The sequence below is a fragment of the Pimephales promelas genome, chromosome 22, assembly GCF_988280905.1.
Source record: "Pimephales promelas chromosome 22, fPimPro1.hap1.1, whole genome shotgun sequence".
NCBI lineage: Eukaryota > Metazoa > Chordata > Actinopteri > Cypriniformes > Leuciscidae > Pimephales > Pimephales promelas.
The window spans coordinates 20,987,775-21,008,492 of record NC_142790.1 but is presented as its reverse complement, the minus strand read 5'-3'; the positions used below and the strand labels follow the sequence as shown (position 1 = coordinate 21,008,492).

At 40.7% G+C, this 20,718-nt stretch overlaps 1 protein-coding gene across 2 annotated transcripts in view; it reads right to left on the bottom strand.

The window, feature by feature from the left end:
• Nucleotides 1-1,920: 1,920 nt before the first annotated feature.
• Nucleotides 1,921-20,718, bottom strand: part of pola1 (polymerase (DNA directed), alpha 1) — a 50,622-nt gene continuing 31,824 nt past the window's right edge. For both annotated transcript variants that reach the window (XM_039684939.2, XM_039684940.2), the window contains exons 35-37: nucleotides 16,775-16,891; nucleotides 13,022-13,118; nucleotides 1,921-2,844 (exon numbers count right to left, since the gene is read on the bottom strand). In XM_039684939.2, the coding sequence (XP_039540873.2) occupies nucleotides 2,702-2,844; nucleotides 13,022-13,118; nucleotides 16,775-16,891 (357 nt within the window). In that variant the 3' untranslated portion in view covers nucleotides 1,921-2,701. The remainder of the gene's footprint in view (nucleotides 2,845-13,021; nucleotides 13,119-16,774; nucleotides 16,892-20,718) is intronic.

The following is a 20,718-nucleotide window of genomic DNA, read 5'->3' as shown; positions in this document are numbered from 1 at the left end:
AATGCCTTAATCTTATTGTCAACATTATTAATGAATCGCAAACCAATTTGCTCGTAATATCTGGGGGAATGCTCGCCACAATTGTAGAGGCACTGACCTGAAGTGGTTAGGGCGACTTTCTCTTTTCTTACAATGCATGAATGAAGAAACAGACTTTGTAGAGACTAAATGTGCTTCTCTATTTGTGTAGAGTGTGTGTAGATGATTCATTGCCAATGTTCTGACCACAAAGTACACTCTAGAGTGCCAAAACACCTGTTTGGGAACCACTATAAAAATAAATAAAGGTAATTCCAGTAAATAGATGCAATTTCATTTTCGAAAAGCACAATATGAAGCCAAATTTAAACATTTGATTGAACAAAAAGGCTTTGAGTGTTAATAAATTGCATTATATAGCCTATATAAAACGCAATTTATTAACACAAAGCCTTTTTCTATATTTATATCTCTAAATAATACACACATGTTGGGATACATCTGAATCTTCAAAAAAGTAACAGGGTTAATAATTTGATTTGATAATGTATAAGGTTCCATATTTAAGAATGTTGTACTAACTTTTTTTAGGAGAAAAAAGCTGGATTTGTGTGCCTGTTAAAAATGGCAACTTTTTAAGTCATAGTTTACTTGTTAACAAGGAACACAAAAGCTGTTTTTGTGTGTGTGTTTGGAAAGACCCACCAATATATAGCACAAACTACAGCATTTCAAATTAAATATACACTGACAATTCATAAATGCATTCCACATGCATTCCCTTGATTTTAGCTCACTGGGCTGCGCTTCAACAACCAGCGAATAATCACGCTTTTCCATCCCGACAGTTCGAGACACCGGGGGTAGGTGAAAGCACTAAAGGCGCTTTGATGAGCCTCTCGTTTCCTATTGGAGCAGTAGAGTAAGAAATCACGGTGAAAAGGGCTGAATGGCGAGCCACTGGAACCCTGTCCCCTTTTGGTTTGCCTTAATTCCTTCGTCTCTTTTACCCTCATCCAATTAGTCCAGTGTATTAAGCGGTTTATCATCTCATAGCCTGCTATTCAGAGAAACAAGAGGAGCACTTTGCAATAGGGCCGGCTTTCCTTTTGACACCCACGGGTACTTACATATTCCGCGATGCCATGAATAATAGAGAAAGAATAGGGCACTAATTCCCTCATCAAAGAGAACCTTGTCCACCGCTTTGCTCAACACCACCATTCTGGTCAAAAAGACAGGCAATAAAGCTTAGCATAACAAAAACGAATCATTCTTATTAGCTTAGTGGGGTAAATTAATGCAAAGCCTCGTCTGCATTGAGTGGCCCAGTTTGAAAACAGCCTCCGTGGGCACGACAAAAGCACGTTTACGGTTAAAGGAATGTCCTGTTGAAAGCCCCAGATTCATGCGTTGACTTAATCTTGTAAAAGTGCGACATAACGTTCAGGAACTACCTGCTTCTGTTAAGTGTAATTCCAAGCTTGGCTCGCACATTAAGCTAAATGTATATATAGGCCTATACATGTTTAATACATTGGCAGCAAAGGCCTACAATGCTGCCTGTCATGTTGGGGACAGAAAGGAGCTCTTAAGTGTTGCTGCACTCTCCAAGGTCGGTGCCATTAGTCGCAGGCGATTTTTTTCAAGCATGGCATTTATGGAAATTGACATCTGATGAAATGGTTTAAGACATCGTCTAACTGTCATTATAAACACATGGAATGAGCGAGTGAAGCACCACATTCTTAAAACCGACTCGATTTAAGTGGACTAATCTCCTCGCTTTTACACACTCTTGGCTTGCCATTCTCCAGGTCTTGAAAATGAAGCCTTCCATTTGGAGAAGTTAACTGGCCCTCTTCAAATGTGTAAATGTCATCACTCCCTGCGGCATAGTGAAATAAAATAATCAAAGAGATGGAAAAAGGGGAAATGTGAAAGTGTTATGAAATGCTTTTATTGGTGCTTCCGTATCAAAACAATTAAGAATCCTAAGACATTTTCATAGGCAATGAACATTCAAAACACACAACATGAGCTGCCAGGCGCAGACCGAATGATGCGATCCAATGAATTCACAACCTACCAGCCGAGAGTGTGACTTCAATTGTTAGAAACTCCAGAAATCACTGGCTACCTCTGTATCATTGGCTAATTGCTGTGCTGTTAAAGATGAAGGGGGTGGTAGAGAAGTCATTACTGAACTAAGACCCCTTCAAACCGCTACATGCCCCCCACCCCCCCAACGAACTTGCCCGTCATTACCCCTGATTGTTATCTCTAAAAACCCTGTGTGTGGTGCTAACGGGGGAGTGGGGGGCTGGGTTGTGTTGAGAGCGTCTTTAGCCCCTTATCATGGCCATTTTACCACAGATTCATCATCGATTAGACCTGGACAAAGGCTAAATTGGATGGGATACAAGAACACAGATTAGAGTGAGAGACAGGTGCTCAAACATGGAAAGGTTTGTTGATTACATGCAGATTGACTGCGAGCTCGTCACCTTTAACCTTAATTCACGCCTAAGACGTCAGCCACAAAAACTCTGTCGGGGATTACAAATGTAAAGGCAAGTGAGCTGGAAAATAGAATAGATTACAAAATCACAAGGTCTATTTACAGCAGACAGGAATTAAAATGAAAATATAACATTGTACGGCTTCTGCTGGTGGGCAGAAAGGCATAAATATTATGCCATATCTGCTTTGGGGCAGTTGGTCAGTACTTGAGGGATATAAAGGCCTGGAAAAGTTTGGCAAGGTTGACCTCAGAGTATCCGCTGGTGGCGAGGAAGTTGTCTGTTACATCCTTCAGCATTTTGTACACTTCCATTTCTCCTTTCCAGCCATTCTTGAATCTCACTGAGAAGAGAACCAAACAATACATACAAAAATTAAAATAAAAAAACACCAGATTGTTGAAACGTTTTGATGCCAGAGAGCCCCAAATATCATGATCCCCTCACAAAAGAACCCCTTCCCAAAGGCCATCTATAAATGTTCAATGCACAAACATCCATTTATACTGTATACAAATGCTCATAAATGCTAGAAAATGATTAACAGAAAAATAAACTAATAAATATATATTTAAAGGGTTACTCCACTTTTTTTTGGAAATATGCTCATTTTACAACTCCCCCAGAGTTAAACAGTTGAGTTTTACCGTTTTTAAATCCATTCAACTGATTTTCTGATATTTAGAAGAATATCAGTAACCAGACAATTTCTGGTCTCATTGACTTCCATAGTAAGAAAAAAATATACAATGGAAGTCAATGAGACCAGAAACTGTTTGGTTACTGATATTCTTCTAAATATCAAAAAAATCAACTGAATACATTCGAAAATGGTAAAACTCAACTGTTTAACTCTGGGGGAGTGGTAAAATTAGCCTATTTCCAAAAAAGGTGGAGTATCCCTTTAAGCTCCAATTGTGTTTTTATGAGATCATGGTTACAGTTCGCATGGTTAGCATGGTATTGTACAGCCAGTCTTTACAAAGTAGAAAAGGTAAAAAATATTATCACTACAAGTGAGACACGTCCCAAAACATACAGTTGGTCACAAATACATTTTAACCAGATTTTTATTTTCTCCCACCTCCATGCCATAAAAAAACCCTAAAAAAAACCCCTCAGCAGCAGACAGGGCTGGAGTGGATCCATAACGAGTCAAAACTGATTCGAAAAGAAAAATATCAGTCATGATATCGAACTATGCTCACGGACATGTGCTTGGAGAGGTCCATCAAGTATCATTTCAAATGAAAGTCTTTGAGAATCGATAAGGAACCAGCAATCCAGACAGTTTGAGGGTAGAGCGCCGGCGAGAGGGGCTAGGTGTCTGCAGAAGCTAAATAGACTCTTCTGTCAGGGGTCCACGGGGTCACGCAATCGGGTCGATATCCAAGGTCATTTATCCCATCAGGAGGGCCTTCAATACCATAGACACGATAGAGGAGTCACCGGCAGGATGGCAGGACTGAATGAGAATTACAGACTAAATCAAAAGCCTTTAACCAAAGACTTTTGTTAAAAGAGAGTCTTTACTTTGAGAAGAGGAGATCCAGCCAAGAAGAGCATTTACATGAATGTTCCTTGAGAATATGTAAATGCTCGGACTGAAATTCATTTGACAAAACCTGTTTGTGCTTGATAGACGATTGAATCTGTGCCCCTAAATGTTGTTGAGCACCCAACTGGTGGTCTAGGACTCCATCAGTCCATTTCCATTAGCAGGTGCAGTAGAAACAGAGTTAGTGTCAATCGCAGAAAATGGCCAAACCTGAACATCAAAAAAAGAGGAATAGTATTCCAAACGCACCATCTGCAGAGCCGGTTAGCATTATCACTTGTGCATTTTTACCTCCAGCAGAAGAAAGAGATGGTGAAAGAAAACAGAATGCTGGCACATAGAATAGGGAGAGGGGGACTATTTACCTGAGGAAAGAAAGAAAAAAGGGGGGCTGGAGAAAGATGATGATGCATGATCAAGGGAAAGCAATCATGTCATCATTTTTGAAAGGTGGGAGAAAATAATTTTTTTCTCTTTCCCTCATTCTCCTCTCCTCTTCTTCATTCTTTTCCCTCAATCACTGTGTGCAGAATATATAAAAGAAACCTGAAAAGCCACGGAGGTTGTCAGAGACCTCGCGTTCCCTCCCGGCCCGGCAGGGGTCGCATTTAAAATAAATAGCATTTTTAAGAGGGAGAAAAGATGTGAAGAGAGAGTGAGGGAAGACGTGAGAAAAAGAGGTGAGCAGACAGCAAAAGAAAGAGGGGAATACAGAGCAGAAAAAAAGACAGGCGGCGGGTGCGACAGGACGGAGAAGATAGTCCAGAGAGAGAGAGAGAGAGAGAGAGAGAGTGTATCAGCTTCCATGTGCTCTAACAAGGTGTAAATACAATAACAAGCATGTAATTAAGTGAGCATGATGAAGTTAATGGGGATCATACATTCCATTTGGGCTGCTTATGAATATTCTATTAGATGTTATCAGGCAGCTGGAATAGCTTTTAATTTAATCATCATTCCGAGCAGAGAAAAGTTCTTTGTGCGAGTGTAATTGCACAGAATGAATAATTGATTTGACAATCGCACCCGCGGATTTCCAGCAGCTCAAGGCAGGCAGAGCGTGGGGGAGGAGGGCTGGGGGAGGGCACACGCGTCGTGCCCTGAAGAGGTTGCCGAGGAGCTCGCCTGCAAATTGAGCACTATCAGTACACAGATAAAGGACAATTTCTATTTTATCAATGCAGTGAAATTACATTACTGCCTGAACATAATCACACTGCCCACACTTAAGAGGAGACAAGGCAGAGAGGGAGAGCGAATTAGAAAGAGTAAGAGATACAGAGAGCGACGGATGTTGAGCGGGCGAGAGAGAGAGGAGGAAATGGAACGGCGGGAGCAAAAGGGCTTGCCTAAAAGACGTTATGAATTGCTCTTCATGAAAAGAATGAAATCAGAGTTCAACATGATTTGGAAGTCATTGATATGGGATATCTAATTTTTTTTGAAACTGCAGAAAAAACTGTTTTATTATGGAAGGACTCCTGCCGTGCATGAAATTGCCTCCACATTTAACTCAGTAGCTGCAATCAGGCAGAGGACTGTGGTTTACATGTAGATCAGACTCTAAATGTCTCATTTCTCACACGCGTACGAGACGACATACACAAAGAAAAAGCACCCCACGCACGCTGCGTGCAGACACAATACATGTGTGTGATATAATCCACTGGCGGAGCCACTAAGAATGTCCGTGAAGGCGGTTGGACAGGAGGATCATGGGAGTCAAACAAGAGATTTTGATTCATTTTTACTGTCAGAAGGCCAGAGACTCCACTGGGTCTGTAGATGTATGTTCCAGTAGAATTAACCCAAAATAGAAGCGCCCTAAAGGGCTGTTAATGCATTACATCTATTAAAATCATATAAATAAATTACATTCAATGCATGCAAGTCTTAAATTTACTTAAAGCTGCAGTTCTGCGGTTTTTGCTCTGTCGCCATCTCTGTTCGAAATCTGCAATTGCAGTCATTCGCGGAATTATCAACTTTACGCGAGTTGTACTTCAACACCCTCGACACAGCACAGCTCGGATGAACACAATGTTTGAGGAGACTAAGGAGTTTCTTACTTGTTCAGATGATATTTTCCAGTGAAAACTATTATATTGGTCATACTTCCAAAAAGAATAATCTGTGATTCTGAATGCCAGTATACAGTTTAAATAAATGAAATAATTATTTAAAGTATGTTTTATTTCTGATATAAACATTTAGATTAAATATGCCATTCTCATTAATGGAGTTAAACACTTAAAATAGGCTACATGAAATCATTACTGAGAAAAAAAAAATTATATAAATTACATTCAATAAATAGAAATAAATATTTGTTGAGGATGCAATGCTTTTAAACACTTTCCCTCTGGCATGCTGTGTTTTAATGTTTTAACTAGAGATAATTGCTAATCATGATAATAGCAGATTGTCTGAGAAAATAGCTCATGCAAATAATGCACAACCATGTCTATCTGTTTCCATTAAAAATATAAATTAATTAAAAATACTATTTGGCCAGTGGAAGATTGGAAGATTGAGAAAATCTTTCTCTGAAATGTATTTTACACTATTTGACTTATTTATTCAAAAACAAGCCAAGGATAAAGGCTACTGAAAAAAATAATAATAATAATTTATTGCGACACGGCACATCTGTATTTCATATTTCCTAACGTCTTTTACCTTAACATGGTACCACGTGGATGAATAATTATACGCAGATGAGGATAGGCATATTTAAACTAGGCGTTGTAAGCTCCATATATGGTTATTTCTGGGAGGAGACTCGCTTTTGGGCGCACACACACTTAGTTAGGATCCTACGCGCAGTTTTATAAATGAGACCCCTGGTGACTGTGGGAGCCATTTTAGGACAGTGAACTCATTGTCATGTTCAAGAAACCAATTTTAAAATGATTTAAGCTTTGTGACATGGTGCAGTATCCTGCTGGAAGTAGCCATCAGAGGATGGGTACATGGTGGCCATAAAGGGATGGACAGGGTCAGAAACAAAGCTCAGGTAGGCCGTGGCATTTAAACGATGCCCAATCACTAAGGGGCCTAAAGTGTGCCAAGAAAACATGGATCCATGTTCTCATTCTGTTTACGCCAAATTCTGACCATCTGAATGTCTCAACAGAAATCGAGACTCAGACCAGGCAACATTTTTCTAATCTTCCACTGTCCAATTTTGTCAAACCATGCCACGCTCAAAATTGCTTAAATCACCTTTCTTTCCCATTCTGACATTCAGTTTGGAGTTGAGGAGATTGTCTTAACCAGGACCACACCCCTAAATGCATTGAAGCAACTGCCATGTAATTGGATTGATCAGACAATTGCATTAATGAGAAATTGAACAAGTGTTCCTAATAATCCTTTAGGTGAGTGTACTGTATATGTGCTGTCAATCATTTAAAAAAACAACAACAAAGCACATGGCACAATGAAAGCACATGGCCTGTAAAACAAATCACCAGCCATGTGCTCACATAAAACGAGACATGAACACGCAACTAATGAAAACACACAAAAGCCACAAAACAAGTCACGAAAGCACGCGGCCGATGAAAACACAGAACACAACACATGCAGAGAGAAGAGCGTACGGCCAGAGCAAACTCGAAACTGCACGCTCACGTGACAAGACAGAACTCACAGGAACCAGAAGTGTCAGAGCTCTGTCACAAAAACAAGAATTGAACTAGACAGGAGTGACAAAACCCTGACATATAGGGTGTGATTTGCCAGGGGGGAATGTGTGGGATTTCCCCCTTTCTGGTCAATTTATCCCTGCTTCTGCAAAATTTTTATCAAAGTGATCAGTGGTTTGATTAAAGTCAATTTTATTTTAAAATGCGCTACTTTGGGTGGCTCTGATATAGCTGTCGCAGCCTCTCTGTAATCACCACTCAGCAGACTTGCTCAATCTGATTGGTTACACCTCACGAGTAATAGCCTATCAACACTTGCGAGACGGTATCACAATCAGATTATCTGTTTCTATGATGACAAGCAGAGTTAGTGTCCCAGTGACACCACTGAGAATGGCCGAAGTTACACAAACGGTGTTTCACTCAATTGAGGCCAAAGCAAAGGTTTTTTTATTACTCACTCAACTCTTGAGCGTCTTGCGCGAGTGATTTTAATGTTAAGTCAACGTAAAGAAGCTTTTACGCATTTTTAGGCAAATGCAGTGATGAAGTTCTTGTCCGATATATAAAATAAATAACTAATAGCTTAGAAATCCACTGCAGCAACATAAAATGTTTTTAAAATCAAATAAAAGCTTACAATTACAAATATCTAAAATAATACAAATATCAAAGTAAAAGTAAATATAATATAAAAAAGCTAGAGTAATTGTATTAAGGTATCTATCAACACAACCCAACTTTAAAAAATACTGAGATGCAAACAATCAGTTGGAGGGGTTAGAGTGTGTCCAGTGGAGTGAACCTTACATTAGGGGTTGTGGCGAAGGGACAGGTTATGGGCAGAGGAATGGGCATTCTCTAAGTGATTTCCTAGGATATAGATACTCGAGAGAAAGCACTTTCTTTCCTTTACCTCACGCTCTCTCTCTCTCTCTGTGTGTGTGAGTGAGAGAGGGAGAGTGTGTATGAGTGTGTATTTGTGTGATGGGGGTTGGGACGCCAATTTCCATCAGTCTTTCCTCTCTGAAGGAATCAAGTAATCTAGTGAGGAAAAGACTGCAAATGGATAAAGCACTGACCAGCAATTTCACCATCAAGCAACAGAGGGATGAATTCACCACGGCCCTCCTCCATCACATCCCTGCAATGCATCCCACCAGACCCAAACCACAGCACCCCCCCTGGCAAAGACGAAACACTGCAGTCTGTCCACTCCATCAAGGCAGCATGCAATTTTAACACCTCTACGGGCTTAACTTCCCAGACTGACCAAAAAGGTTCATTGTTCACACTGCTTCCAGCGACCGTGGCCGAAGACAGCTGGAGACTTCTAACCTCCAGCCTTGGAGTCCAGCAGAAACAGCTCTCTCTTGCTCAATCTACCAGCAACGTGCGTCTCCAGTTATCTAAAGCTCCACAATAACAGCGGAGCAGACAGAATAGGGGGAAGATTGGTTTTTCTATTGTGCTGCTGGTCTGGCATAATGCCCACTTTAAAAGCAATTCCTCCGTCATCAGAGACAGACAGAAAATCTGGCAGATACGACACTAAATGTCTCATGGTGTGAGGAGGAGGTGGTTGGTAAATTACGAGAAGGTGTGTGCATGTGTGTGTGTGTGTGTGTGTGAGAGAGAGAGAAGAGGGCAGCTAAAAGTTTTCTGAACTGTACTTTATTCCTTTATCGCTCCCAAGCATTTCCATCGCAGTCAATGGTGGCAGACCACAGCTCAACCCTCTACCTTTGTTTGCTGTGCTCTGGTAATCGGTGCAAATGCATCGAAGAAAACACACTTTGGTTGTGGTGTTACAGGCTTTTACAAAAAACTTCAAACACAACCTTCCAAGCCCTTGCGTGGTTTATTGTGTGTTATGGTTATTTTAATTTGACCATTCAATGTTATGCCTTAGGTGTGACTAGCATTACTAACCTACTTTTAAAACAATCTATATTGATTAAAGTAGTGGTATTCAAATGGTGGTATATAATTGCACCATTTTACTACTTCTAGAGTTTAACGTGAGCAGTGCGTCACAACAACGGAGCGGTTCACACCACAAGCTCTCAAGGTTAAGCTAATGATCTTTCAGCACAACATCCTCTAATATTTTTATCTAGAGCCAAATGCGCTTTATTCAACCCTTTTCCACAGCGGAAAGGTGTTGCTTTCTCCAGATAAAGAGACGTAAAGCGATGTATTGAGAGCTGCAGATGATGCGGTTATTTTAACAACAGTAGCAGAATCAGAGTGAGCAGAAAAATTATTACTTTTGCTAAAATACTGCAGAAAACAAGAATGCAGTAAATACAATTATTTTTTATCTGTCATATCTGACCGCTTGAAGTTGCAGTCCATAACTTTTTGTGTTCAAAATTGATATAATAGAAGAGTATATCATGTACAATTCATTTTTCCAAAAAGTGTTTAGTCTTTTCTGAATCACTATGGTACACCTATAATAAGTGTTTATATTTTGACAATGTTAGATTAGTTTGGGTCGTACTGTTGCGGGGTAGTCCAGTGCCTGCGAGACTCATCATATACATAAACAGAGAGTATCTCAGGCTACAATGTTCTTCCACAAGACGCATGCAGTTGTGTTTATTAACGTCTAGAGTGCCACGTTATGGACAGCAGCTTTAACTAAACCAGGTTTGTGAAGTTAACATGTGGCATCTTAATATGTTTTTTTTTTTTTTTTTTTTTTACATATATTTAGCATGCGTAATCAGCATATTAAGAGCATTTCAAAATTATTTAGAGATGGCAAGACAAAAAAAATAATAATTTAAAATTACTAGTTAACTTTATTTTGTGCTCATGATGAGTTTTGTTCGATTATGTACATTGTTCGTTTTTCGTAGTTTATTACTTTGAGCAAAATATAAAAATGGCCCATACTTTTCTTAAGAGGTAAAGCCAGCACCCCCAGTACGTTTTCTCAGTCCCAAGGCCTTCTATGTGCCACAGATGTAGATGACTACATGTAAAAATAAATAAATGGATAAAAACAGCCTGATAAAACATCTGATCTTTTATATTCATGTCCAGTCGGGAGATTTTTTTTTTTTTTTTTTGTAAAAAATCTTAGATATTACTGCTTTGGCTCTCGGGGCCCAAGATTCTTATCTTTGATGGCTATTTGGAGTGTTTAGGACTTTTACAAAGTAAAACCATTTCTCATCATCATTAATGTTAAAAACAGCTGCTCAATATTTTTGTGGAAACTGCAATGTTTTTTTTTTTTTTTTTTTTCATGAATTTAAAAGTTTTAAAGCACAACATTTATTTAAAATAGAATTTTGTATCACTCTAAACTGTCTTTTGTAACATTCTAACATTCTTAACTGTCACTTTTGATCACTTAGTGATCAATGCATCCTTAAAGAACAAAAGTATTAATTTCTTTCAACAAAAAACAAAACATACTGACCCTAAATTTTTGTACGGTAGTGTGTTTATATTTAAATACTGCATATGTTTCATTTTCTTTTCAAATGCACTTATTACAAGCATAGATAAATACAGTATAGCAAAGCTAAAAAATGATTTACTGTAGTGCAATCATGGAACAGACGTAATATATTTATAGTAATTTGTAATATTATTCTTAAATGTCTTTAATAAATTATTAATACCAAGAATAAATTAATCTAATCCATAATTCATTATTTAATTTAACCGATTAGACAGGTTTTTGATTACTGAAATCTGAATAAACAAAACAAATGGTTTCAAGTTTGTAATAATAAAGCATTTTGTTCAACCAAAACAAAATCTGCTTTCATTCAACACATTTAATACCGTATACCGTGGAATTTTGGTTATGGTTACCATTCCGTCAAAATCTCACACCGTTACAACCCAACTAGCATTACTGTCGTAGCTTCATCATGAACTATCCCAGCTAGCTTTTTGTAGCTATACCTACAGTAAGCAAATACACTGATGCTGAAACGGCACTGTTGTCCAGTGCGAGACAGTAAATTCAGAACCCCTATAATGGCAGAGTTACATCCCAGGGTCTAAATAAGAAACTGGATCAGGTAAAAGGAAGTACAAACCATGCAGCCCTGTAATTTCACCCCTAGACCCCTGTAAAACCCTGTGGTCTATAATACAGTAATGTGTAGTATTATAGTGAGAGGGGAGATAACCATTTCAAGGCCATACTTCACAGCCGTGTGTGATGTCCTCCACTAATCCCACAATATACATGTACGTGGTGGAGATGCACATATATATGACATGTTATAGCATAATAAATAAGATCTCTTAATCTGATGCACTAAATGCAACAAGAAACCAAAAAGCCCAAATAATAAATGGAATAAACAAATGGTTTCTGAGAACAATTGCGAAGAAAAAAAAAAGAGGAGGAGGAGGAGGAGGACAGGAGTAGTAACGTCACCTCTCATTCCGCTGGTGAAAATCAGGGCTAGAGGGTTAAAAAAAATCACTCCTTCAGGAATTAGAGCCCCGGCTGCAGTGATGGGCAGTGTGGCTGACAGAATGCCACAGATTGGCCACAATTACTCACAGAAACAACAGTCGAGAAAAAGTAAAGAAATAAAAATTCGCGGAGAAGCCAAGTCTATAATCATGTTAGGCCCCCGCCCCCCGATACACACTCTTCTCGGCCTGCTTCACGTTCTGAGTGGTCATCTATTGATTACACATTATATTTATCTACGGCTCTCGCGCCCGCCTCGGAACCTCATCGGCACATGTAAAAATAAATAAATAAATGTACAAGTCTATTCCAAGAGGTCCTTTTTAATCAAGTGACATCAATCAAAAAGGATTGTGGGTAAGTAGCCACGGCTCGGCTAGCAGCGACCGTGAGCGGTCTGGATCCTCCAACGGCCCGTTGAAAACATATGCTCCATGTCCCATTATTTATGAAGGGCTATCCTTTAGCCTTCTCTCCAATTACTCGCCCTATCATTTTCCAAAATCTAAAAACTGTTTTCAATCAACATAGCCAGCGCTATTACCGAAGGTCTACGGGATGAGAGGAGGCTCTCTCTCACTCACTCCCCTCTTCCTTCCAACTGATTGGACCGCTTTGCATTCCGCACCGCGCCATTCGGTGATTGAATCCGTCGCCTGAATTACGGCTGTCGACTCGAGGAGCTGAGGATTCTTAACCCAACCTAGTGGCCGCCTCCAGCCGCTGTGAGGTGTGCGTGTGTGCGCACATGAGCACGTTGAGCCAGAAATATGTGCCGGACGAGCGCTTATGGGTAATGTTTGGGGGCGAATTTTCAGGCTAATTAGTAATAACTGATGTTAATGCAAAGTCTTACATTTATCCTCAGACGACAGGACCTTGTTGACGGCATATTCCCAGTCAAAGATGTATCTGTAGAAGCTCAGTTGGTTGTAGAGGGCTTTCTCTGAATACTAAAAATGAGGAGAAAAAAAAGACAAAACACAGATTAAATCAGTTATCACAACATATAGGGTCATGACAAAGAGAAAACTCCCAGGTTATGCTTCTGGGAAACTGAAAACAAGGTTAACAAGGTTTGTCTGAAGCTGGCTAAATGAAGGCCAAAACCTATCCCCACCTGGTTCCAGACAAACCTATCTGTTAAACTCTGTGCTATAATTACTACAGGTATAACACAGGGAACATTTAACTGCATTCAGCCATTTCCTCAGGTTCTTGGCTGTTTTTTTTGTGCAGACTTCCAACAAGAACAAATTTCATTGTACTGATGTCCAAGAATTACAATAAAATAAATGAAACAATATTGACAGAACAGGCTAAATTCAATACCCCCATGCAAGCCAGCCACAGTTTAGGCAGTGTTTTAAAAAAAAAACTGGGAAAAAACAAAGTCCTACAGTCTCAGTTGTAGATTATTCCACAAAAATTCAAGAACTGCTTACTTAAAAAAAGGAAAACTATTACTTTAACATTTTTAAAGCTCTTTACCAATTCTTTACTGACACTGCAGTAGCTGATTATTCCTTTGCATATTCAATACATAAAAAAGAGAGAAAAACCAATTAGATAAAATCATACTGATGTAGTTTAGTACTATGTGTTATTGTCCCAGGGAAAATGAAAGGCTGAAGCGTAATGAGATTGGTACGACTCAATCAGGGAAAGCTGGAGAATCACCTGTGTTAATTACAGCTGTGGAGACAGGTAGTGTTTGTCATATTCTCCACTGTCACAGACAAAGACAAAACACACACACGCTCAGTCAAACCCAGAGTTTGGAGTCACAGAACCTGTGAAACTATCTGATTGGCTGAAAACAGCCAGCATACTCCCCATCTTCTCTCCTGACAAAAGCAGGAAACGGTGTTTGGTTTGTAAATTCGGCTGTAATTACCGTTAGCCATGCGTCTAACTGCCAGAGGCGCGCAGGTCGAGCGAGAGAATAAAAGACATTGGGGAGGGAGGGAGAGAGAAAAAGAGAGAGAGACGTTCAGCTCTGAAATTACCTCTTTCATAATAGTTTGTTTTGATAAGGCAGCGTGTGTGGATCTGATGAACAACTGTTGCTGTCAATTTGATTAGCCATTATACTTTTATGTTAATTGCTGTTATTGGGTCACAGTCTTTCTGTGTCACCATAGAATCAGAGCAATGTGGATGCCAGAGGAGTTTAGCAAGGGCTCTCTCGTCAGCGCAACGGCTTTTAATTGCCCTCTACAGCTTCCGATGAGCCCAGCAGCTGTTGACCCATAATGCACTGGCTGGTCAACAGCAGTGCCTGTCGATGCAGCAATGCGGCCATAATGGAGCTCCTATAATCAGAGCCGGGTCACCATGTGCACGCGAATGCACTCCGCTCGGCGAAGGAGATCGTGGACTAAAACCGCAGTCCAAGAAATAAGTGGATGGACATGCGAAGCAGGGCCAGGACGAGCTTCACAGCTGTGCTGACAGGTGTCAAAAGGGGTGTGACCAAGGCGCCGTCAAACGTTATTGAATTTAAACCCCCCCACCCACACCCACCCCGCAAACAGAGGCCCCTCCCTTATGCAGCTTTGCTCGGCTCAATGCTTTGTTCCTGTACTGACACCATTTCAATTTTCTCCACAAATCTGCAGCATTTTCGGCCCGAGTGACTGGGGAGCAAACCAGCTGTGAAATTGCCTCTCTCCTGAGACCCCCGCCTCACCCCCCCCCCCCCCTCCCTCTTGATAGAGACGTACCACCAAACCTTTGCTACAGCCCAAACACAACCTGCCGCAAGAGCTGCATGGAGGGGAACAGAGAAAAGGTGTCAAGAATGAGGCCTTATATACTATGACCAAAGGGGTGTAAAAATGAAGTAGTTGCGTTTAAAAGACACTCAAAGAAGATCATTGGCCACACTTCCGATGGGGGATTATTTAAAGACAGGGAATTGAAATGATTTAGCAGTTTACGGTCACGTTGCTTATATGTAAAGGGAGTATAATGACCGCTGAGCAGAGCAGCAGAGAAAATGGCTACTTTCAATTCGCAGAGATCTGTGCAGCTGCAAAAGAGGACAGGAAAAAAGAAAAATCTCCAAACAGTTTTAATGAGGCTTAACAAAAAAAGCTCCAATCTGAGTTAATTTTAACGGGCTGAGCTGGAAAAGGAAGGCGATCGGCATCACAAGGTTTCATAACGAGTCAATATATGTAAATCTTTACAAGGCAAACACAGTGGGAAACAAAGACATTTAACTGAAGCGCCAGTTGATGTCTCCACTTTTTGTGCACATAATTTCTCCCCATTGAAAGGTATAATTGCCTGCTATTTGAAGATATTCATGCTCAATTTTTGAAATTAATTTCAATTGGGGGGAAATGTAGAAATGTCAGCTCCCGTGAAAGGGATTTGATTTCAATTATCCTTGCTCAAAGGACTGTGATTTCCAAATACACTTAAGCAAAATTATGACAAGAATTTTTGTTCCCAGAAATTCAGTGTTTAAAGAGCGATTAGACGATAAATGGACTGGCTTTGAATTGAAGTGAATGCGCCGGTTACCATCTGAAAGGCACTCAATTATCCCTGATTGCTCCTGTTATAATGTATCAAATAGAGATACCTGCTATTGCTGTAATTTGTGTGAAAATTAACATGCTGCAATTTCCACTAGAGGGAAAAAAGGAAGCCCTAATGGGTGCCTGAACGTACATCAATAAAATGGAGAGGGAGAGAGAGAAAGAGAGAGAGAGAGAGAGAGAGAGAGAGAGAGAGACAGCGGGTGGGGGTGGTTGGAGAGATCTGAGCGAGGGGAAAGCAGCTGAAAAAGAAAAACGGAGAGAGAGAGAGCCAGTGCAAAGAAAAAGAGAGCGTGAGGGAAAAAAATTTAATTTACTGAAAATATTATAAATTGCACCTGTGTACAACTCCTTCAAATTACCGGCCAATCAGCCGAGGGTGCCTATTACGCATCCATTTAATCTGGATACAATAGTAGTCAATGTCTCTGTGTCCGTGGAGACACCAGAGGAGACGCATTGCTGTCAGCCAAGCTGTAAAGCCCAGAACGACAGAGGGATGGTAGAGGGGTGAGGAAGTTAATGTTTTATTCAGCCGGCAGTTTAAACTGCCATCTCACCAGGCAGAGCGGAGGAAAGCTAAGTGGCTATGGTGACAAGAGAAATTGTCCTTTTGGGTTTCAACCTGTCGCCACAGAACTAGACACAGAAATAAAGCACAAAAAGGAAGATAGAATCGTGTGTGTGTGTGTGTGTGTGTGTGGGGGGGGGGGGGTGTCTGTACTGGACGGAATTGATAAAGAAGATGGACAGGGACAAAGACGGACACTAATTTTTGGAAGGGACATCCCGAACTGTGTCTTTTAACCTGGCGAAGATGCTCCCACCACATACATGTCTTTTTGCATTGAGTCCAAGGCCAAGTACATCTGGAGGGAGAGACGGGTCGGACGGGTCAGGTAATATATTATGGTTAGAAATAAGGGTGATGGGATGGATGGAAAAAAGCTACAAGGACAGGGGGGAAAAAGGTCTGGGCAGAGGCAGGGAGAACATTCACAGGCTCCACAGCACCACCATCTGGACAAAATGACTGATTCTGTATGTGTGTGCAGTACCTCAGGCCTCAGTGTGGATCTGAGACAGGCTGGACAGATCGGTCCAGACCTCGAGAACGCAATGGGCAGCCGGCGGGTTCGGTTCCGGCAGGCCTGATCCTCACAGAGCAGCCAACCCTGTAAATAGACAGAAAGAAAACAATTTAAAAAGCTGATTGGTAGAGAGCTACTGTGGCCCCCATGAGTTGGTGCGCTGGTGCTTTTGCCTGTGGTGGGGCAGTGTGAGGCCTCAGCCTGCAGCAGATGCAGCTGCCCCCCCGCTAACACTGCCTTTCCTGCCCCTGTTATTAGAGCGGGGGCCAGGGGGTAATATGGGTAATGCCCTGCTAATGATGGAGCACTAAATAATCCCCTAGTATCCAAGGAGCACCTGTCCCTGAAGAATTACCACCACCTCCTTACTATAGACTGTTATCAACATCACCCTCTTTCTCTCTCTTTTTCAGCCTCCTTCAGAGAAAGGAAAATAGGGCCTGGTAAAATACGCTAAAATAAGAATATATTCCATATAAAATGTTCTATACATGACTCCCTTGTAAAAGAGACTGTGTCTCAATGGGACATTTCCTGTTTAAATAAAGTTTTATATATTTCATAAATGCAGTATCCTAAAAGAAAGAAAAAAATTTCTGCAAAAAATAAAAGTTAAGCAGCATAACTGTTATAATAATACGATAAGATTTTTTTGAAGCACCAAATAAACATATTAGAATCATTTTTGAAGGAACATGTAACACTGAATTTTTCAGCAGCCATTACTACAGTCTTCAGATTTGCCCAGGGAAAAAAATTATTAAAAAATATATTAGTATTTATCATCAAATAAATGCAGCCTTGGTGAACACGAGAATTATTTAAAAACCATTAAACTTTTAAATACCACTTTAACAACTTGTAAATAAGAAAAACAAACTAAAAGTAAACAAGAAAATCGTTCTTTCTTGTACCTTACTTAAAAGAGCAAAAATAAAAAGATGGAAACCAAGAGACTGAAAGAATGATGACCAAAGGAAGGTGAGAAGACAAAAAAAATGCCATCATAGTTATAAGTGTTAGAAAATAGAAGCAAATTATGAGTTATGAGCATTACTGGATGGTTCTACCCCTGTTGGATCTAGAGATGAGGATTCTCATCCCATCTGTGCCGTCGGTAATACCTGGTTACCATGTTCGGAATACCTGGGTTACTGTTCAGACCTCAAAGTATTATCGAATCAACAGGTTGTTTTAATTCTCAATTAATCTCATCTGGGTGGCGTTTTGTGCGGATGTTATTTGGGTAATTAGCGGTAAGCCCTGGGGCTGAGGGGAACCCAGAGTGTGTAATTGAATCTGAACATATGCGAGCTGTTTGGCTTTCATTTTGAAGGGAGCGCCGGTGTTATCACCCCTCTGTTTGCCATAACGGATCTTTTGTGCTTCTGGAGGCCCAAGACTAAACCAACAGTTCAGTTCCCATGGGCTTAGCAAAAGACTGCGTTTACAGGAACACACACACACAGGCCAACTGAAAAACACAAAAGTAAGTCATTGTTTTCACAAAATTCAGCCAGGACAGCCATTTGAGACTTTATGTACAGTGGTCTGATTTGAGGTTAGGGTAGGGTAGCGTAGGATGGAGACTTTTTGCCATTTCACCTGATTTGTGACCTCAGAAAGGTTTGTGGTGGCATTGGGACAGCACATGTGCAGACTTCTGAAGGATTCTTTCTCTCCTCCTTGGGCACAAGAATAAAAACACTGTGGTGGTGACACACACCTTACAAATTACAGAGTTGTAATAATGCACTCGTTTTCTTGATGCATTGATTAAATCATGCTGATTCATAAGTATTAAAATAAGACTTAATATATGTGGGTCCGTATTGGTCTCTTATGCTCACCAAGGCTGCATTTATTGAATCAAAAACACAGCAAAAAAAAAACACAAAAAACTATTTTAATATATTTTAAAATGTCTTATTCCTGTGATGGCAAAACAGAATTTTCATCAGTCATTACTCCCAGTCTTTAGTAATCATTGTAATTTGCTGATTTGGTGCTCAAGAAAATTTCTTATTATTAGAAATGTTGAAAACAGTTGCTTCATATTTTGTGGAGACCATGATGTATACTTGGATGCAAATATACACACATACAGTACATCCTGTTGCACTAAATCACAACTGGCCGCCATGTGGCTGGTCATGTGTCTGACCTATGCATGCTTAAAACAATATAAGAATCTTTTATTTCTATTACTAAGAATCTATTATTTATATTTTTTTTTTCTAAGAATATTTTATAGGCAGATTCTGTTTGCATCTTCATTGTAACAAAGAAATGGAGGATGGGGAAAAAAAGAAGAAAATCAGGGAGCAAAAGAGAGAAAAAACATCTAATTGAAACACTAAGAGCCCGCTCTGTGAGAGAGAGAGGCAAGATAAAGCTTCATAATTGCATAATTATACCAGTCGATACCTGACACTGCGAATACAGCCACTTCTGCAGCCGTCAAATGAGTTCCACATAATTTAACCAAACACTGGGCAAAGACTGGGGCCCACAGATCAGTGCAAGCTACCGGAAAAACGTTCTCGCTCTCCTCCTTTCTTACTCTCTTTCTCAATTTCACAATTCTGCCGTCGCATCTATACCTGTAGGTCTTTTTCTACAGCGGTTTCACCCTGAGTATTTCAGTTCACTTCTGACTACAATCAGAGCTTAGCACTTAAGGTTTCATATCTGTGTCAGGTTTGTAAGAAGATGTGTTGGTTCCAAACTATATTGAATGTGAAATGCAACTCATCCAACTGCTTTAACACCTGATGCCGCAAAGCGATGACACTATGCGGTGGTTGTCAGGGTGTGCCTATACAGCTGCAATGGCATCTAAATGTTTTTAGCGCATTGTCATGTCATTGCTATGGTATTGTGGGGCGTTACTACGGCTTTGCTTACCGGCCCAGCCCCAAGTCTCTATGATGTTCCAATAGGATGCACACTTGATCAAAATAAAACTGAAATCGCAATATGGCTATTGCAAATTAATTAAATAAATACATGCACTGCTAGTTTCAGAGTGAAGCGCAGTATGTTCCTTTACACGTGAGCAGCTCATGATCTGGTGTTTTCAGAGTCTCAGAGCGGCCATCTTGATCTGTTTATTCTGCCATTGAAACATTGATAAAGAGAAGTAACATGAGACATGAATAATCTCAACAAGTTGTGTGGTATCTTTTTAACATACCCTCTGATGTTCATTCATATTTATTTTGTGCTATAAATAGTAGTAAAGAGGAAGTGATTATCAGTTCACATGCTGCTTCAAATGTGTTTTTCACAGCCCACCAGATGGAGCTAAAACCAGATTCCACTGCAGACACAGCTTGAGCCTGTTGCAGATAACGTTTCAACGAGCCCAACGAGCCGTACCCCGCCCCAGAGCCTGAGCCCAACAACGCATCTGACCAGGTGCGCGAGTCGGCAACAACGTCCGTACCCAAGGAGGTACTGTAGAGAAGTAGTACCTGGCCTCTGGACATTCTTTAGAAGAAATTGAGGATATACCCCTGGATCTCCCATTTCCACTGGTCCCACGCAGCTTCAAGTCTCTTGCATCCCCTGTCTTTCCAGAGTTTCTGCCCAGCCTAACTCTACTACCTCATCTACTGAAGCCAGCCAGTTCTTTAGCCCTGCCACCTCTGGTTTTTCTCTGGCCCTCGGGTCATCCTCAGTCTGTTCCATCTGGAGGTATGGATCCACCTGGGTCCTTCCAGTCCCCAGCTCAATCTAGACTCAAGGATCCTGTCTCAGCCTGCAACCACCGAGCCCCGGATTCCACCTTGGTCCTCCGAACTGTCGGTTCCGCCTTGACTCAATGATCCCTCGTCTCCACTGTCGTGCGTCACCCCACCAGCTCAGCCGGGCTCCCTCATCCCTCTGTCCGCCCTGGTCAGTCGTCA